Source organism: Etheostoma cragini, chromosome 21 (genome assembly GCF_013103735.1).
Source record: "Etheostoma cragini isolate CJK2018 chromosome 21, CSU_Ecrag_1.0, whole genome shotgun sequence".
NCBI classification, from domain to species: domain Eukaryota; kingdom Metazoa; phylum Chordata; class Actinopteri; order Perciformes; family Percidae; genus Etheostoma; species Etheostoma cragini.
The window spans coordinates 12,067,464-12,085,828 of record NC_048427.1 but is presented as its reverse complement, the minus strand read 5'-3'; the positions used below and the strand labels follow the sequence as shown (position 1 = coordinate 12,085,828).

The following is an 18,365-nucleotide window of genomic DNA, read 5'->3' as shown; positions in this document are numbered from 1 at the left end:
TACGTTTAACCATCAAACCATGTGTATCCCAACATGTACCTTAAACTGAATGAAGGTTGCAAGTATTAATTTTTTTAGTCTATTTACATAAAACAAATACATTTGCAATTTGTTTTGATACTAGTATGCTTTATTGTGATGATTTTGATGCAGTTTGTTCCTCTTCTTCTTCATCATGATGTGGGACTGTTCTTGACTCAGTGTTGCATTGTGTTTTTTCATCCTTTTCTTCATCTTCGTTATCCTCTGAGGTGTCCGTATCCTCACTAGAATCATTTTCTTCAGGTGCACTTAATACAGAAATGAGAGTTTGACAAACTTAGTAACCATACCCATGGAAAACAAACTTGGAATGAGCAGACTCTTTTTAGGGAATATTTGGTATATCCAAGCAATAGGACTTACTGACTTTTTTTGTTTTTAATTTTAACTGACAGTTTCCTTTCCGTTACAAATTAAACATTTTATAAAGTGATATGGGAGGAAAAAATGCTGATTCTATAAATTGACCACCTGTCCATAGTAAAATGAATGGATCAGTACTGATACTTTATTAATCACATGTATTACTACATGGTTAGAAAACAAATTATGGGGGTAATTACCTCACTCTGATTATAAATGTAATGACCTCATGAGCAATTTGAAGTGCTTACCACAGACGTCTGTTGAGATTCCTGCATTCTACTCCTGAGTTAACATCAAATGGATCTGTGAACATATAGATGATTAGCTTACATTAAAAAGAAAATAGTTTCAACAACAGATGTCTTATATCTGCAACAAAATAAATCCTTGTCACATGTAGGAAAAACACTAAACGGGAACCCATGTTTTTTTTTTCTCCCCCATTTTACCAAACTCCTCCTCCTCTGGTTTAGACGTGAGATACTCCTTTTCTACACAGAGCAGTTCTTCCTCTGACAGGCATGCAGCATAGCGGTCCAGCAGAACTTTATTGAGATCCAGGAACACTCTCCCCCACTTGAATTTATTTAACAAGAGCATTGCAAGTTCTTCAAAACCTGAAAAATCAGATACAGTTTGTTATGAGTCACACTGATGTACCTTTTAATTTGGGACAGGATACAAAAAAAGCAACCAGGAAGACAAAACAGTACATAATCCCTGAATAGCTAAAGCTAAGGCCTTACCAACAATGCAGAATGTGGCAGCAAAAGCCTCAACACAGGATAACTTGCAAGGCTTGCCGTAGTTGACGGGGTTTGCAGCTACGAGGTATGGCAGTAACCTGGGATGACTTCCGATCATCTTATTGAAGGGAGTCTCCTCCAGTTTAGCCCAGGAACAATCGATCACCGCTAACCCATTTTGGGCCACAATCTCTCTGTGCATAAAAGTCCATACAAAAACGTATTGTTTTTTCACATTTCCATTATCATTTGATCACAATAAGAGTGATTTATTAAAGACCATTCAAACAAAACATTTTTTATGGTATTATGGTAATATAATTTTGCTATAAAATAACAACATAACATTGTGACTTTGCACACCAACTTTCTTAAGCCAAGTGGCATGTTATCTGTACGCATTTTAAACTATCCGCGTGTATGTCCATGCTATATAAAGAGGACGTCAACATACACGCCACTTGCAGTGTTATCGCGAGAAGAAAGCAACAGTTGACTTGCGAAACGTGACGCGGTTGGGTTTAGGAAACAAAGAAGTCTGAAAATGTCAATGAAGTCTGCATTTTTGGTTGTTAATCTGACATAAAATATCTTAAAATCAAACCTTTATAGATTAAATTAGGAACTGATCAATCAAAAGAAAAGAAGACCTGATTACTGTTATATGTGGCAGTTTATGGCTTATATTATGAATATTCATGATGTGTTATAATAAAAAAGAAAAAATGCACACCTGTCCGCTGGGGTCACATACTTTGTGCCCATTGGACTCAGTATGAGTCCATTAAATCTCTGATTAAGGCGCAGGTTGCGTACAAAGCCCTTGCGTACCAACTTTCTGCCAGTACAACGTTTGGGATCACAGTGACCCAACTCCCACATGGCAAGTGGACAAGGCAGTTTCACCTGAGATGCCTCTGCGCCCTCCTCTGGGTAAAAACTGGCTGAAAAACACAGTGACAGAGGACAAAGTGTACATTATGATGAAAGTGTACATCATGATACAAGTGTGAGCACTCTTAGTTAACTAACTTTCATTTGTTTTTTTTTCACCTTTTCAACGTTTTATGGCCCAAAACTAAAATACAGGAATGCCATGTAAACCCTGTAATTCTCTTGAGAAACTTGGGTACATCTGTCCTTCCTATAAATATTTAATTATGTATTGTGTATTTATTTAGAAAAATACACAGCTAGATAACCAGAAGAGACAGAAGACAAAACATTGCAAAAAAACTATAATACTTATCAATAAACAAACTTAGCAATACCTTTTGACAATATCTTAGAAAAATGACAGGATTGTTACTGTATGCAGGTGTAAGGATGTAAGGTGGACGTTGTGCCATTATGTAAAATTAAATGTTACATTAGTCCAGTTATGGGTCAGCTAATTTTAAATGGGATGAAACGTGCATAAACAGGATAACTATTGTCCTTTATTAAATCTTTGACTTGTAACACAGACGTTAAATATGAGGCAAGCACAAAACAGTTGAAACATAAGTTTGGATTGTAACTAGTCATTATTACCTTGAAAAGCAGTGTGCATTTCATCTGTAAAGGCCTCTAAGGATTTCCCCTTCAGCTTATGTCTTTTTTCTTTGCCTTTGTTGTCTGGGCGCACAAACTTGTCCTGTTTCTTACGTCCCATGTTGCAACCAGTGGACAGCAAGTTTGCTACTGTCAGATTACAGCTTGCGTTAAAACTAACTAGCATGTGTTTACGGAATTTAGCTACTCTACCGTTAGCTAGCTTGCTAACGTTAGATATAGACCATACTGCCCAGTAGGTCTAAAGTATTTCAATTACACGTAGACCATTCACAAATTCAAATAGGTTGTCACAATATAATTGTTATTCCTGCGTCTATCGCGCGCTGCTTTTTAAACTATTTAAAATACACGTTAGTTAGCTTTTGTTACTTTTACTGTATCGTGGAAAGTACGTTGTCGTCCAAGACGTAAACTGCGCATGCTCTAGTCTTATTTTCATCACGTGCAATGTCATCTGACGAATGACCAACAAAGCAGGAAATTAAGAAAATAACCGACAGAGAAACAACCATAGACAGTTAAAGAAGACAACCCAATGGCAATCAGCACAATTTATTTTAGTCAGTCAAAAATTAGCCTTTCAAAGTTTTGTAACGGAATGCATAATTTATTAAGGCTGTGGATGGTCTGCGTTTCTCTTTTCAGTAAGTGCTTACATGCTATGTATTTGTTTACGTCGCCAAACCATATGTGCAACATTTTGATTTGAGGAGAGTCTGATGTTGACTGTTTCTTATACAGCAAACCATGGATTCGCCGGTAAAATGAAGATAGTCGAGGAGCCAAACACATTTGGGTACGTTAAGCCAAGACCTATCTATCACAGTGTGCACCTTGTTGACATTAGCTTCTTCCTGACTGATTTTCTTTGCGTTTGTGGATTTAGGTTGAACAATCCTTTTCTGGCTCAGGGAAGCAGACTCCAGCCTAAAGTGACCCCATCTCCAGTGTCTGGTAAAATAGTCTGACACCATTTAAAGCCTACATTTGATTAAATCCTTGTTGTAAAGTGTTTACCGGTTCAGTAGATGTTGGGAGTTACCACGCTATTTTCTGTCTCAATTACTGAATTCACTTATTATATCAACACCAATGTCTTCCTCAAGGCCCCACACATTTTCATCAGCTTGCTGGGAAGTGCTTCAGTCTCACAGAGTCAACGTAAGTATTTTACATCACATATCATGTGAGCACTACATTTAGGTTTTTATTCCCCATTTCCACTGGCCTAATAAAACAATCCTGTTTTGGATGCTTAAAGTTTGGTACATGCATGTTACATAAAGGTTTCTGGAAACACATAACAGGGGATTTGTGTGCCTGGTCATATTGCAGGTACAAATATGAATTCTGTCCATTTCATAACGTCACCCAACATGAGCAGTCATTTAGATGGAATTCCTACAGTGGGATCCTGGGGTAAGATATTACCTTACGTATACACATACACCTTTATAGCAAATACCAATCAATAACTGAATAGCAATTGGGATTGTTGTAAGAGCAGCTTTTGTGTGTTCCTAACAGGATCTGGCAGGAGTGGGAAATAGCAAATAACACTTTCACGGGCATGTGGATGAGAGACGGGGATACTTGTGGAACCAGAAACAGGGAAACAAATGTAAGTTTTAATGCCTACTCTTTTCTGATGGTTATTTAACATAATTAAGGAGGTCCCACTGGCTTTGTATAGGGTCTGTGTTTCTTCTTAAATATAAGAGTTCAAATAACACTGTGGGAGATAATAAACAAAACCTTAAACAGTGAATCAATCAGTTCAATATTTACCTAAAGTCTAGATGAAACATTTGATTTGAAAGTTTTGAACCATCACCCCAGAGCCATATTAGACAGACAACTTTTCAATCGAAACATCGTCTCACAATCATTGTCCCGAATAAATCAACAATATGAACACTAGAATTTTTTGTTGGTTTCTTTTGTTTCTGCAGGTGATTTTTGTCTGCAGTGCAAGCAGCAAGCTTGCTCAAGTCTCAGAGCCCAGTACTTGTGTGTACTCGCTAACCTTTGAGACTCCACTTGTTTGCCATCCACATTCCCTTTTGGGTAAGACAAAGACATCTTATTAAGGCAAGTCAAGGTAATAGGGATGTCTTATCATTTGTATGCTCTTTTTAAGTGTACCCGACACTGAGTGAGAAGCTCCAAAGGGAATGGGATGAAGCTGCGCAGGCTCGTTATGAAGGTCTCATTACGGAGCAGGTAAAGACCAGTTTCAGAATCAGAAATACTTTATTGATCCCCGAAGGGAATTTCTGTGTTGCAGTTGCAGGAATAGAATAATCAAGTAGAAATATTAATAAAGAAATATAAGGAGTGTGGATATGTACGGTATTTACATAGTTAAAGGAATGTTATGATACGGTATTTACATAATTAGGGAGTTGTAATGGTGAAAAGTAATAATAATGGTAGCAGTTGAGTGTTGCACACATTTCAAGTCAGTATTATTGCACAAAACAGATAATATTGTCCACTTCCAACCTCTCTAAGTGTTTGTGTGTCAGACACTTAGAGGGGGGAGTTGTAAAGTTTGATGGCCACAGGCAGGAATGACTTCCTGTGGTGCTCTGCGATGCATTCTGGGAGAATGAGTCTTTCACTGAAAGTGCTCCTGTGATTGAGCAGCAAGTTATGGTCATTTGGCTGATCACTTGCAAGCTGATGAACTGTATAGGTGTTCTTAAGATTCCCCGAGTGATTCCAACACAGACCTCTAGTCCTTTGTTCTATTTGCACTGAACATTATACAGTAATTTACATTTCAAAGCTCTGTCCTACTTTTTCCCATTTTTATTTCAGTTTTAGCTATAGTCTAATGGTCTTGCCAATAACACACAATGTACCTATATGTTTGCCGCAGGGATACAACAATATTTTAAGGGATATTTTTGACGACGCTGGTCTCCTGAAGAGCCAAAAAGTGAAGATAAAGCTGCCAGAAGTTGCAGCTGATTCAGGAACACACAACTCTTTACAGAAATGTACAGAGGTGTGTACATTTATGTACTCGTACAAATAGCCTACAAAATAACGTATATAAGTGCAATACTGTTTAAAATGTGTGACAGAAATTGTATATTTTCATAAAGGATTTCCAAAAACAGAGAGAAGAGATTGAGAGACTGCACACTCTCCTCACTCAACACAATATTACCTACGATTCAAAGCAAAGTAAGTGAATTGAACTATACTGTCTTCATTTGTTTAAGTAGTATATTGTGTTAACATTATTTGTTCTTTGTCGCAGATGAAGCCAAAGGCACAGCGAGTGCGACAGTTAAGGACCAACATCTACGGGGAGACAACGGCCTTTTTGTTCGGCAGTAAAACAAAAACTCTCTCAGATCAAGTCCCCTCCTCCATTTAAAATCACCTGAGTGCATGTGAAGATTTTGTTGATCAGTGTAAGCGACACGGACCATCACTGGACAATATTGCTGTACCTGGTGACGGCACTAAATGTTAATTTAAACAAATGCCAGAGAAAAACGGAACTCAAATGTGGATTAGAAACTTTTGCAGAGCTTTTTTTCCCTCCCAACACTTTCGAGGACTTTTTATCAGTCTCGGTAATAAATAACATTCTGCAAACACATTGAGAAGAAACTTTTTTTAAATAAAGTTTCAAGAGGGGGAAAAGTTTAATGTATTTGTTTAAACATTTAAGTCTTCAGCAGGTTAACACATGTTGCAATTGTAAAGTTCCTTAACACTTTTACAGGTGAAGATTTGTACTGTATTTGATTGGCGCACTGAAAACTACAAACCTTTTACTAGGTAGGAGACACTATGAAAAAACATCCATAACATAAATATTATTTTTGATTTTCTAATGGACAGGACATAAAGCATTTTATGAGACAATTGGTGTTTTTTTTATGTGTATCAGACCACCAGATAGGCTTGTGGTAGTATTTACGTCAGTGGAATAGTGTGTACTGGTTATTTTTATAAATCTAGGAAGTGATGTCACCAGCCTTAACTCACATATAGAGACTCAATTGTTTCTCCTGAAAAGTTTATAACCCGAAATAAGAGTCAAAATGAATCTTTACGTGCTGAAGGCCTAATTCCTCTCAGATCAAGCAGCCACAACTGCCAGCTGCTCCTACACAGTACTTACTGGATATCTGCTTTGGGCTTGGACAAGATGCAAATTTTAGGTACTACAAAGCTTGACTATATGAATATTATGAACAACCACAACCACACATGATTAGACAGATTTAGTTTAAGAATAGGTGTATGAATACAAATGTATGAATTGTGAACCTCTGGGCTGGAAAGAAGAGGAGAACTAAAACTGAATCATGCTTATACCTCGATTGGATGAGAAAAGTGACTTCACAGATTATGGGGGTTTGACACGCACAAACACGTCTTGACTACAAACATTCCTGACACTTTAACTCCAGCAGTCTCAGCATTCTGTTGCATCTTCATCTCTCCTTGTCCGCCCATAATGGCGAAACTGGACTATTTACATTTGGAGCTGGTAAAAGTAGCTACTGTGTAAAATGAACTTGTAAGATTTCATACTTTAGGAAATTATTTTGGTAACTTATTACTAGCAGGCAATGATGCACACAAGTAATCTCAAGAAAAAATTTAAAAACGTAACCTAGCCAAATTTAAATATAAAAAAATGTGAGCAATACTGGCAATTTAATCAAAACCCAATCCTTTCCCCTTAAGGACCAGTCCAAAAAACTACATACTAAGCATGTTTTGAACCTGGCTGGGGACCACGGTGGAGATTCAGTCCACTGACCAACAAACATGTCTCAGTCTTTTTCCGAGTGGGCTTCATTTGGGTTGATGGTGGTGGGTTCAGGAGAGCAGCTGGATAACTTCTCTGGCTCTGTGCGCCCTCTGCTGGACATCCGTGTCCTCTGGTGATTGTCCTGACACCTCGACCTGCACTAAGGCCTTCTGCACTGTGATGTCTCTGGCTCCTCCACGGAGCCCCTCCAGGTACTGAAGCAGCATGGAGAACTTCTCATCTGGAATCTGAGAGAATATTTTATATGATCGTTTTGCTTGAATCCAGTCAGCTGCCTATTAGTTTAGATAGTACACTGTATAAATAAATGGAAATAGTAAGTAAATAGTGACTTGTAATAAATATACAGTATATTGTACTTTATAATATATATAATTCTAAAAAGATGGCATGAGAGCACATCTTTAAATGTATGTTGTTCATAAAGACTGATACATTTTTCATAGATTGACCTCTGTTCTCCAAAAGTGTTACCCATGCTGTATTCAAAAAAATGCTGATAAAACAGCAGTCTTAAAGTTATACAGTATATTTTATGAATGGAGATTAGAGAGTGGGTGTAACTCAAACAGAAAGACATCGCTCTGGGGTCAACAACTCGCTCACTCTGTACCTCAGCTGAGAATCATCACCACGACCACACTGGGTTTCTTTTTTTACCTGTTGGGAGTTAAACATGTGCTGCAGTAACCACGTCTGCCTGGTCTTCTGGAACTTCCATTCCGCGCGGTTCTCCGCCCAGCTGCAAAGACAAAACCGATGCAAGTTGTAATTACAAGTAAAGGTGTTGTTGTTTTTTTATGATACCGCAATTTGTTGTCTGTGTTATTATTCTGGATTGCTTTATACTGTTCACTGTATTATGCCCTCCCATATACAAAACAAGGAGCAGGACCTTGTCCTTGAAGAGGTACTCCAGAAAAAATAGTAGAGGCCAATGTATCCTGAGTTTTAGTCCCTAATACGGGTCTATTTAAATACCACTGGATCACACAGCACACTTTTCACAATGCAACGTGATGAGATCTTGCATTAGACCCTGCCTGTCTGGTAAACACAAACCTCTTTCAAACCCAATACCCCAAGTTAGCAACACAGGCTTTCTCAAGGCAAAATAATCAGGGTTCATTTTCTCAGACTTTAGAAGGGTCCTTCAGAGCCACAGGAGATATTATACATTACAACATTTTCACAAGGTTGGGCTTCTTATGACTGGTATACTGAACTTATTGTGTAATATCTGACCATACACCACCCCCATCAACAATTACCAAAGAGTTACACCTTTGACACATTCTCACCATAAGGAACCATCATAACCAAAGTAGTATTGTGTTTTGAGGACTCTATTGAATTGCATCAAATTGTTTAAGTGTTTCTGATTACATCCTTTTTTTTGCTGTGAAATATAATTTAAAGATGGCCAGTTTGTGGTCTTCTGGATCCATATCATGGCTTAAATGCCTGAATAGTACATTGCTGGTTATGTGGATACAGAGACTGGGTTTGTTTTGGACCTGGAGTTTCGTATTAAAGAAGTGATGTCATCATCTGAAGGAGGCCAACAAGTCGATTTACCTGTCCTGTTCTAAATAAGAGTTGCTCTTACCAGGTGAGGTAATCTAAGGCCTGCTGAGGTGCAATGGATTCAGATGCCTCAGTTTTCGGTAAGGTCTCTCCCTCAGCTTTAAGCCTCTTCTTCTCTTCCTTTTTTAGGATCTTCTTCATCTTCCTCTCCAGGACTCGCTTCTCTTCGGGACTTAAGTCCTCCTCTCCCTCCAGCTCGTGTGTCCCCTCGGGGCGATGGCGTGGATTGGAAATCTGGAAGGCGCACCAAAGCAAAACAAAGGCTCATGGGAGTTATCTCCATTAACAGGACTTCCTTTGTAGACCCTTATCAAAACCCATTATCCTACATCCCTAAATAACTCCACATTGATTGAATGGTAAGAAAAATATAAAGATTATAACAATAACAAAACCGTTTACTTAACAGCCATTTCCTGCCAATTTTCTGTATGTTACAGTTTTATGGGTAAGTGCAGAGCTGATGCTAGATGCTTAAAATATCTTAAGTTTAATGTAAGAGATAAAATAAATGTAACATTTTGTTTTTGTTACAGACATGTGAAAGCTAAAACACCCTTTTGAGTTTGAATCACTTCCTGTTGTACTTTAGCTCGGAGGAACGTTTCCTGTATCTGCAGCGATGAGGTCAGACTATAGGGTGTTGTAAAGTTTACTGTGGTGTGCGACATCCCTTCAGCATTCAAAGCCCTCGCTATTCACATCCACAGCACACGTATGTACGGTTTAAAAATAACCAGCCGTTAAGTCATTTTTTTGCCCAATCATACAGAGGAACCACAAAAACAAACAGGTGTGTGAGTGTACACAAATTTAATCGCAGTTTCATGACGGAAAAACTGCTGCGAGACAACACTACCACAGACAAAAAATAATATGTTCCCTTTGCAACAGGATGAAAGTAATTATCTAGCTCTCCATTTGTCTGCAGAATACTTCATGCTTGGTAAAAACACTTGTTTAAACTTAAGGAATAAAGAACCAAATTAAAGCCATGTAGCTGCAGGAGCCAGTAACCACGGCACAACTTAAAGACTGTGTTTACCTCTCAGGGGAAATTAAACAAGGGACGCAGTATGCTCTGATTTGACAGACCTCAGTCTGCACGATGATGAAGAAGGGAGAAAAAAAAAGGAGGGAGGGGAGGGAAAGATTTTGATCACATGGCCACGAAGTCATTCTGAAAGTATGCTGGCAGGGTATCGCCCATAGAAATATAAAAAGTCCTTCACAGTGAGTGGCCGTGTCCATGCAAAGAGCATCACTTTCAGAGATTTAAGTCAATCACCAGCGTCAGGCTGGTGGATACTAAACAGAAGACGAGCGAGTGACGAAAGCAAACATGGTAAGTGGAAACATGTGTTTTTACTGAGTAGGCAGTTCCTCAAAGCAGACTAGACAAAGACGGGCCAACGGGGACATGTGGTCGTAGGAAGGATTTTAGAAAACAAACATTTTAACTAAATTTATTCAAAAGGTTTCCCTTCTAAAATCTAGTCAGCACTTGATATATTTTTAGAGATCTACAATAATGACTTCCAGTTAAGTTAAAATCTTTGCTGAACTTTTAAGTTATTCAGGAAGGAAATGCCCAATATGTTGTAAGAGTAGGTTTCTGTGAGAATCTAATTCAACGATTCACAGGCTGAGCAATGGTAAACAGTGTTGAATACATGAGCTTATTTACTCAAACATAGTTTTCCACTTGTTGATGTGCACTAAAAGGACAGCTGATTTAGAGACACCAAGTAACATAACATACAAATACTTGTATCCAAAGCACCTGTACCCCAAAACACCAACTTTGCTAATAGTTCATTCGATTTCTATTCTCCCCTGACGGGAGGAAATGCTTGACAAACACGGACGGCTGATGCTAAAGAGGACAGGATGTCATCAGTGCATGTTTTCTCTTTTCATTTTCAGTCTAATCGAAGCGTGGACATGGTGGGGAGCACCACATCTCCATATTCCAACAATTTCACTGTTGTGGACAGTATCACCTCCATCATTGCTACCTCCACTTCAGCAACCTACTCTCCTACTGAACAAATTGCAGCCAATGACATAACCTCCCGGGCAAACTCTGTCTACAGTTTCTTGGCGGGGCTGGGCTTCATCGCAGGCTGCTTCCTGCTCTACAGCTTCATCCAGACCTACAGAGCCCAGAGACGGCTGGCCTGGCTCGACTGCTTGCTCTGGGGCTTTTGTGGCCTCCAGATGCTGCTTCTGCTTCTCTCTCTCCACGCTGTGACATACAGACCAAAATACCTGTATACCACAGGCTTGGGCTGTGCTGCTCTCTCCTTTACCATCAACACAGCCTCTCTGAGTGGCCTGCTGGTCTTAGTGCTCATGGCTTATGTCCTAACCCTGGATCCTCCATCCCACGCCCTGCTGAGGAAGCCGTGGGTCTGTGCGGCTCTGGTGATCCTGACTTCTATCCTGATTTCTCTCCTGCTGGCTGGACTTCGTGGACCCAAAGATGGTCTGAATGAAAATGCCACGTGTTTTATGGATCCAATTCGTGATGGTGAGTCGTATGCAGCGGCTAGGTTGTGCCTGGCTTTTTTGATTCCCTACATCCTTCAACTGGGACTTCTAATAGGTGGCTGCGTCCGGCAGTGGAAATCAAAAGGGCGTTTCCTCTCCGGCTCCGAGGAAGGTCCTGTGTTCCTGACGGTCACCGTGGTCATATTTTTCTGCCAGCTCTTCTACAGCGTGGCGCTGGTGAGAGGAGCACAACTAAAACGACTAGCACAACAAGAGAAGGAGGAGCTGAGCCATCGTGAGCAGGCGTTTCTGAGCGTGGCTGAGTTTGTACTGTTCTCAGGGAGCAGCGTCAGCCTCCTGCTAGTGCTGCTCATGCACAGGCCGTGTCGAGAGACTCTCCACGGAGTGTTTAGGCAGCTGAGGGACACCTGTCGAAGCCCCGGACGCACACAGCCCAACAGAAACATTATCGCTCCCCACATCGAGATCACAGACACCCTGCAGGACATAGAGTCATAGAGGACGACGACTCATCTAAAATAGAACTCTCCTGACGCATCAAAATAAAGACTTTTGAGATCTGATGTATTGGACATATTCTTAATCTTGCTTTTAAAATGCTTTCAGTGTTTATTTTTCTATTTAACTGTTTTAATGCGTGTTTTTTCAAAGTTTGCTAAGCTATTTTTCAAATTTCATTTTTTTTGTACATTTGTATTTTACAAAAATTAAATGTTTTGCTGTACATCTCCAGAACTGTGCCACATGTACAGTCCTTACACACGTTAAATCAACGAATAGGACCATTAAAAAAGGACTTACTGTTGGTAGTACGTGCAATTTCATCTCTCTTTAAACTTCTCTTAGACACACCTCTTTTCTCGGAAAACAGACTGTTTGTATAAACACGATTTACACAAAAGTCCATTTAGACCAAATGCCTCAAAAAACCTCTGCAATTCCCAGAATGCCACATAGGAAAAAACATTAGGTCAAGGAAAATAAAACTCTGATTTTAACTTTAGGCCAACAGTGGCAATAAAATTTACTTTATTATTAGTTTTTAAAGCTGTTAAAAAGAACCAAAACAAGCGAGGCAGGTGATAATGTGAACTGGAGAAATTGATGGGCACCAATTCTAGGAATAACTGACCTGCATGGATCACATCTTGCATCAGTACCGATATAGAGTGGCTCAAAACCAGGGACCAGTAAGAAACTGAATAGAAGAGCTGGTTTGCATAGGTTTTTGTTTCATCCCATTTAATTTTAGACTTGACTCACACTGTGTAGAACCATTGTAGCAACACAGATCTTATAGGAAAGTCCCAAAATCATTAAAAGGAGAAATGTATGTATACATTATCAATATGGCATATCACATACAGTCTCAAACAGCTAAGCCTATAAACCAAAACTAAAAACAAAGGGGCTGCTAAATAATATTATAATATTTTGTGTTATAAAGAGCCTGAAAAAATAAATGAATTGAGACTGTTCCAGTCTGTCCATCTTGTTTTGTGTAAATAAACTGTTAGTCTGTCTGCTTAAAGTGCCAGGACTCCCATATTTATATATTTAAACATTCTACAATCACAGTCCTGTTCGCACTTTACTTGACGTTAACATTTATGCAAAAAAATAAGTCTATATAAACATACAAAGGGGATGTTAATTGTGACTACTTTCTGTATTGCCAATAAACTGACTGTGATAAACAAAAAAGGTTTTCATATTTGTCAGAGAAAAAAAAAAAATCCAGTTTGTGCAAGTGAGTGTGTGCGCACACGCCTGCGTTGTGTGTCTGTTGTTTGTGGGTGGCACCACAACATTTCTCTGGATTTTCTGTGACACCTGCTTACAAAGTCACCACCATCGGCACAGGGAGGATTATAAAGACCGCAATGCAGTGCAAGGAAACTCAGGTAGGTATTTTATATGACTCACAAATTAATTATATCAAAGATAACTGACTATTGTCTTATAGTTTTAAATTCTGTTGAATGTACCACTAATTTGACCAACAGTTGTTCTAAAGCAACTAAAGCACAACAACGATTTTAAAGCATGTCTTTTTTTATAGAATTGACAGTAGAGGGAAAAAAAAAAATTATTGCAATTTTGCATCAACAGAAGGACGCATTCTCTTTTTATAGCATTCTCTCTTAATCCTTACTCTAAAATAATTTAAAGAAAGGCAGCTAATCTGAAATGTTAACAGCTACAAGTGGAGCATTGAGAAACATTGATATAAACCATGGGGCTTGAAACTGATCTTGTATAATAATCTTGAATAGAAGGGTATATGACATTTTGTAAGAGCGGGTACAAACATATAACCAAGAAATATCCCAATTCCTGCGAAGCTGAAAACAAGCTTGACTAACTGCATTTCTTCTTCTCTGTACAGAACAAAAAGTGGGCATCCCTGTACTGTTCATCCAAGAAGACCCCGGTGCAGAAAGAGGAAACAGATGACACCATGGTCTCTACTGGGGCTAAACCCTTGGAAAACTAAGCATTATGGCAACTTATTGATTAGCTACTGCTAACACCAGATCAACACTAAAGTGTAATACTGGACATGACCACGTACATGGACTACAAAGTCTTTACTGTTCAGATAAATGGCACAAAGGCAGCAGTGTCTGATTTTCTGCAGGAATTTTCAGAGAATAGTCAGCTTTATTTAATCAGCCTCTTCCTCTCCAGCCTCTACATTATATTCCTGTTCCCTGTCGGTTTCATCGGGAACATCCTCATCTTAGTGGTGAACCTGTACCACAGGGGTCACTTGACAGCCCCGGACCTCTACTTTGTGAACCTTGCCGTTGCCGACCTTGCCCTTGTGGCTGACTCTCTGATCGAGGTGTTCAATCTGAAGCCAGGCTACTATGACAAGCCCGGCCTCTGCACCTTCATGAACTTTTTTCAGCAGGTCAACATGTACAGCAGTGTCTTCTTCTTAACCTGGATGAGCTTTGACCGCTTTGTCTCGCTGACTGGCTTCACTGGTCACAGCATGCCTCGCGCACGCCTCAGCTGCTTCCTTATCTGGGTGCTTTCGGCGTTGCTCACCGTGCTTCCTTTCGCTATAGCTCAAAGGCAACACGCTGGGGAACTCCACTTCTGCTTTGCAAACGTGACCCAGATTCAGTGGCTGGAGGTGACGTTGGGTTTCTTGCTGCCTTTCTGCATCATGGGTCTCTGCTACTGGAAAATAGCACAGGTGCTGCAGCGGAGCAACAGGGGTCATGACGGCCCACAGCAGAGGCCTCGCAGGCAGAAAGCCCTGCGGATGATCTCAGCCGCTGTGTTAGTCTTCTTCCTTTGCTGGCTCCCGGAGAATGTGTTTATAAGTGTTGACCTTCTGAGAGGTGACGCAGAAAGCGGGACACTTTGGCAGGATTACCCCCTGACAGGGCATGCTGTCAGGCTGGCGGCCTTTTCTAACAGCTGCCTGAACCCGCTCATCTACAGCTTCCTTGGGGAGACCTTTCAGAATAAACTGAGGATCATATGGGCCAAGCTCAGGCACAGGTCAGCCACAGGAAAAGTTCTCCCTGTCCCAGCGGGAAGCACATGTGGCCATGCGACAGACCAAGGCGGTCCACACATTGAAGCTCCAACAAACCTTCCACAAACTGTTCTGCTTCCCCCCCAAAATAACTGCCTACTGCATACTGTAGGTCACACCGACAATAGATCATGTCTGTGCCATCAGTGTAAAGACATTAAGGGACAATGAAAACGCAAGGGCTCCAACTGTTGTGGAATCGCTTGCGTTGAATCCGTTATTTATTGTTTATGTACACCGTTTATGGGACTTTTTTATCGTGTTTTGACAGAATTAAATCAATTTAAATATCAGCTTTTAATGCATTTCTGATGCCACCTGGATTGAAAATCTGAACGTTTGTCATATAAATAATTTTAGTAATACCAACTAAACTGTAAGAAAACAATGTCAACTTTCAATTGGCCTCCAAAAACTATAACTTTCAGCTGCTATTAATTATACCTTAAAACATCTTGTTTTTAAGACTGGGTTATTACCAGCCCAAGTAAAGAGCATTCTGTATAGACAACCAAAAAAACACAAAAAAATCAGCCGGGTTCACCTGAGTACTCACAGAAACAGAAGAAAACAAATGGAAACAGCAAATGCTCTTACCTCACTTTGCTTTGTCTTCTGTGTTTGCTCTGTCATTTGTTTCTTTTTCTTTTTCTGTTTTTTATCATCTGCTGTGATTGTCACATGAGGAATCTGTACTGGAGCCTCCTGAATTAAACAAACAATCATGATTTTTAGGTTATTCTTTCAGGTTGTGTCATCTAAAACAGGCATCTATGTCTATGGGTACAGATACAAGTCAATATCTTACTCACCTCTACTTTCATCTTTTTCCTTTTCTTTTTTATGTTAGTGTCCATCACTTCTTCCTCGCTGACATTTGAACTCAACTTCTTCCTTTTAGGCGGGTTTGTCAAGGATTTGTCCTTGGCCATGGGATACTATATTCCTACAAACAAAACAATGCGAATACACACGCTGTAGTATGAAATGGGCATATAATAAACCTAGAGGAGGATTAGAGCTTTTGCTTACTTACATTTCTGTGATAAACATTCCATGACATTGACAGAGAAATACAAGAACATTTTGACCTCAAGTACAACTGATACTCAACACATGTAAACATTTTTCACAGCCCAAACACGTGTTACGCTGGTATTTCTACGGCCCCCGCATAAACTGCCATCACGTCTAAAACGTAGCCAATCATTGACCAAACATGTATCTTATTACACTGTTCTTATATACAAATGTACTTACTTAAACTGCAACAAAACGTGTATAATTTGAGTAAGAAGAGACCACAGGCTGGATAAGAAATGCAGAGATAGAGCGTGGACCTAAACCGGAAGTGATGTCGGATAGATAAAGCGTGATTGGACGGATATCTCCCCTTGTTTTGTGATTGGTCAATGGTTGAGACCGCTTCAAAGACCCTCGTACCAATCATGCTTTATATATTTTTAAATATTGAGGAAAAAAAATATGATGATTTCTTAAATTGAGTGTGATTTGGAAATATTTTTCACTAGAAAATAACACCAAAACATTCAAACACATAGAACAAATTTAATTTAATGCTGGGGCCAGGATATTGTTAACATAAGCTGTGTATTCAATTATATTTATATATATATACACAGTCTATGATTGTTACAGTGTTAAAACATATAGCAGCTGGTAAGAACGTCTGATATTAAATTACACCAACTACTAGAGTCTGTGCTTATCAGGCCAAAACATTACATCATCATATCTTTCACCGCAAGATAATTAAAGTTTTCAAACCAATCACAATCGTCAAGCCTCGGGACGGAACTTGTTTTGGTGGAACATGTATACGTTCAAAAGTTGTTTTAGTCGTGCGAGATAAAACTCAGATTGGACAGATAGTCTAGCTATCTGAGGAGCAGTTAACCATATTCCTCATAAATCCACCGGATTTATTTCAACACAAAGAAAGTGGAAGGAAACGGACAACGACGAAAAGACAAGCATTCGGCGTAATATATATGTTAATTATTAAATATTAACAGATTGATACCGACTAATGCCACCATAAACAAACAGAAGCTAGACCTCTGGCTTGTAGTGGAACGGTCACAATCAGTGTTCAAAAGCACAACCGGAAGAAATTGAAGGTTGCACAATGATTACATGACCTACTAAGGTGTGTTTGATGTGTGTTGAAAACCTTGAGTTTATTTCACGTAACGTGGTGTCCTAATATGACCAGTTGTCCGATATGTCTACACCAGCAGGACGAGTTTTCAGCAGTCTGACACGCGTTGCTTTCAGACGAGGGCTACTGATTCATGAAGCTAACGTTATACCGACAGTGAGGTGAGTGTACATCTGCTCGCACTTTGACTAATAGTTGTGTGGTTCAATGACTAAGTTTTAAATGTAACGTTACCAACCTAAAGATTTCGTAAGGTATTAGGAAATTTAAGCCAGGGGTCATATATGTACACCTTTGGGTAGTTTAAGAGGCCGGGGCGTCATATTTAACTAAACTGATTAGATGTGAAATACGTCTCTCAAGTCTCCAAAATGAAAATAGTAAGAACAAGTATTACACCACTCTTAGACATTAGTACAGCCCTTCGAGAAACATGTCAATGTACTTTCCATTCATAATTGATGTATTCGTGCTCTTTGTCAGCAGACCGAACGGTGTGCGGTTCATAAGTCTGAGCTCTCAGAGGTTAGCGGAGTCCAAAGATGGCGATAAAGAGGTCAACGATGAACCCATCAAGTTCTCCACCAGTAAAGCCAGTCACAGAACCTGGAAAGTGAACCGCTCCATGGGGAGCCAGTTTGAGCGGCCCTGGTGGAAGGTCCTCCCCATCAGCCTCATATTCGCCATCTTTCTATTGTGGTGTACCTTGAGAGGAGAGACGAACATTGATGCACAGCTGGAGAGGGAGCTCTATGAGCAGTTACCAGGCTTGCTTTCAGAGGAACAAAAGGAGCAAGCCCAAAGTAAATCAAGTTAAATGTAAGATTTGTGTGTATATATGATGTAATAGGTGTCAATTTCTTGCAAATGTTCAGTTGACTGGTTGAAACATGCGTTAAAGGGTAAACACTCCAACTTGTCTCTGGGTATTATTTCTCAATTCAGTTTTACATCAGCATGCAATGTGAGCACCTTCTTAGCAATGGGGGATTATTACATGATTTGATG

The 18,365-nt window shown here is 39.6% G+C and overlaps 6 protein-coding genes across 7 annotated transcripts; 4 read left to right on the top strand and 2 right to left on the bottom strand.

Moving 5' to 3' along the window:
* Window positions 1-121: 121 nt before the first annotated feature.
* Window positions 122-2,935, bottom strand: tsr3 (TSR3 ribosome maturation factor). Its single transcript, XM_034860980.1, has 6 exons — window positions 2,688-2,935; window positions 1,888-2,098; window positions 1,155-1,348; window positions 858-1,025; window positions 657-711; window positions 122-290 (listed from the first exon to the last, which is right to left on the bottom strand). Exons 1-6 carry the CDS (start codon window positions 2,872-2,874, stop codon window positions 131-133), a joined length of 975 nt encoding a protein of 324 aa, XP_034716871.1. The 5' UTR covers window positions 2,875-2,935; the 3' UTR covers window positions 122-130.
* A 168-nt stretch (window positions 2,936-3,103) lies between these two features.
* gnptg (N-acetylglucosamine-1-phosphate transferase subunit gamma) lies at window positions 3,104-6,594 on the top strand. Its single transcript, XM_034860981.1, has 11 exons — window positions 3,104-3,355; window positions 3,453-3,507; window positions 3,598-3,665; window positions 3,818-3,872; window positions 4,047-4,130; window positions 4,239-4,332; window positions 4,664-4,778; window positions 4,852-4,934; window positions 5,596-5,724; window positions 5,825-5,906; window positions 5,983-6,594. The coding sequence occupies exons 1-11, from the start codon at window positions 3,247-3,249 to the stop codon at window positions 6,060-6,062; spliced, it is 954 nt and encodes a 317-aa protein (XP_034716872.1). The 5' UTR covers window positions 3,104-3,246; the 3' UTR covers window positions 6,063-6,594.
* A 659-nt stretch (window positions 6,595-7,253) lies between these two features.
* On the bottom strand, window positions 7,254-16,641 carry LOC117937196 (uncharacterized protein C7orf50). The gene is made up of 6 exons (XM_034860985.1): window positions 16,436-16,641; window positions 15,988-16,121; window positions 15,773-15,880; window positions 9,128-9,339; window positions 8,179-8,260; window positions 7,254-7,745 (listed from the first exon to the last, which is right to left on the bottom strand). The coding sequence occupies exons 2-6, from the start codon at window positions 16,105-16,107 to the stop codon at window positions 7,566-7,568; spliced, it is 702 nt and encodes a 233-aa protein (XP_034716876.1). The 5' UTR covers window positions 16,108-16,121; window positions 16,436-16,641; the 3' UTR covers window positions 7,254-7,565.
* On the top strand, window positions 9,949-12,122 carry LOC117937192. Its single transcript, XM_034860979.1, has 2 exons — window positions 9,949-10,450; window positions 11,032-12,122. The coding sequence occupies exons 1-2, from the start codon at window positions 10,448-10,450 to the stop codon at window positions 12,115-12,117; spliced, it is 1,089 nt and encodes a 362-aa protein (XP_034716870.1). The 5' UTR covers window positions 9,949-10,447; the 3' UTR covers window positions 12,118-12,122.
* LOC117937190 (G-protein coupled estrogen receptor 1-like) lies at window positions 13,375-15,705 on the top strand. The gene is made up of 2 exons (XM_034860978.1): window positions 13,375-13,523; window positions 14,009-15,705. The coding sequence occupies exon 2, from the start codon at window positions 14,183-14,185 to the stop codon at window positions 15,344-15,346; it is 1,164 nt and encodes a 387-aa protein (XP_034716869.1). The 5' UTR covers window positions 13,375-13,523; window positions 14,009-14,182; the 3' UTR covers window positions 15,347-15,705.
* A 645-nt stretch (window positions 16,642-17,286) lies between the features above and the next one.
* c21h16orf91 (chromosome 21 C16orf91 homolog) lies at window positions 17,287-18,244 on the top strand. 2 transcript variants are annotated; one of them, XM_034861086.1, is made up of 2 exons: window positions 17,287-17,518; window positions 17,844-18,228. In XM_034861086.1, exons 1-2 carry the CDS (start codon window positions 17,421-17,423, stop codon window positions 18,172-18,174), a joined length of 429 nt encoding a protein of 142 aa, XP_034716977.1. In that variant the 5' UTR covers window positions 17,287-17,420; the 3' UTR covers window positions 18,175-18,228. The 2 variants fall into 2 exon arrangements, with proteins under 2 accessions (XP_034716977.1, XP_034716976.1); XM_034861085.1 differs by having other exon boundaries at window positions 17,295-17,518; window positions 17,841-18,244.
* The last annotated feature ends 121 nt before the right edge of the window (window positions 18,245-18,365 follow it).

Bases quoted from the DNA above. Each gene is read 5' to 3' on its own strand.
- LOC117937196 (XM_034860985.1), bottom strand. From the start codon at position 16,107: ATGGCCAAGGACAAATCCTTGACAAACCCGCCTAAAAGGAAGAAGTTG. The intron at 15,881-15,987 runs GTGAGTAAGATA...TGTTTAATTCAG, and splicing joins GGAAAAAGATGAAAGTAGAG to GAGGCTCCAGTACAGATTCC. The intron at 8,261-9,127 runs GTAAGAGCAACT...TTGTCTTTGCAG, and splicing joins GCCTTAGATTACCTCACCTG to CTGGGCGGAGAACCGCGCGG.
- tsr3 (XM_034860980.1), bottom strand. From the start codon at position 2,874: ATGCTAGTTAGTTTTAACGCAAGCTGTAATCTGACAGTAGCAAACTTG. The intron at 1,026-1,154 runs GTAAGGCCTTAG...CTGATTTTTCAG, and splicing joins TGCCACATTCTGCATTGTTG to GTTTTGAAGAACTTGCAATG. The intron at 712-857 runs GTAAAATGGGGG...ATATGTTCACAG, and splicing joins ACCAGAGGAGGAGGAGTTTG to ATCCATTTGATGTTAACTCA.
- LOC117937190 (XM_034860978.1), top strand. From the start codon at position 14,183: ATGACCACGTACATGGACTACAAAGTCTTTACTGTTCAGATAAATGGC.
- c21h16orf91 (XM_034861085.1), top strand. From the start codon at position 17,421: ATGTCTACACCAGCAGGACGAGTTTTCAGCAGTCTGACACGCGTTGCT. The intron at 17,519-17,840 runs GTGAGTGTACAT...GCTCTTTGTCAG, and splicing joins AACGTTATACCGACAGTGAG to CAGACCGAACGGTGTGCGGT.
- gnptg (XM_034860981.1), top strand. From the start codon at position 3,247: ATGGCAATCAGCACAATTTATTTTAGTCAGTCAAAAATTAGCCTTTCA. The intron at 4,333-4,663 runs GTAAGTTTTAAT...TTGTTTCTGCAG, and splicing joins CCAGAAACAGGGAAACAAAT to GTGATTTTTGTCTGCAGTGC. The intron at 5,907-5,982 runs GTAAGTGAATTG...TCTTTGTCGCAG, and splicing joins TACCTACGATTCAAAGCAAA to ATGAAGCCAAAGGCACAGCG.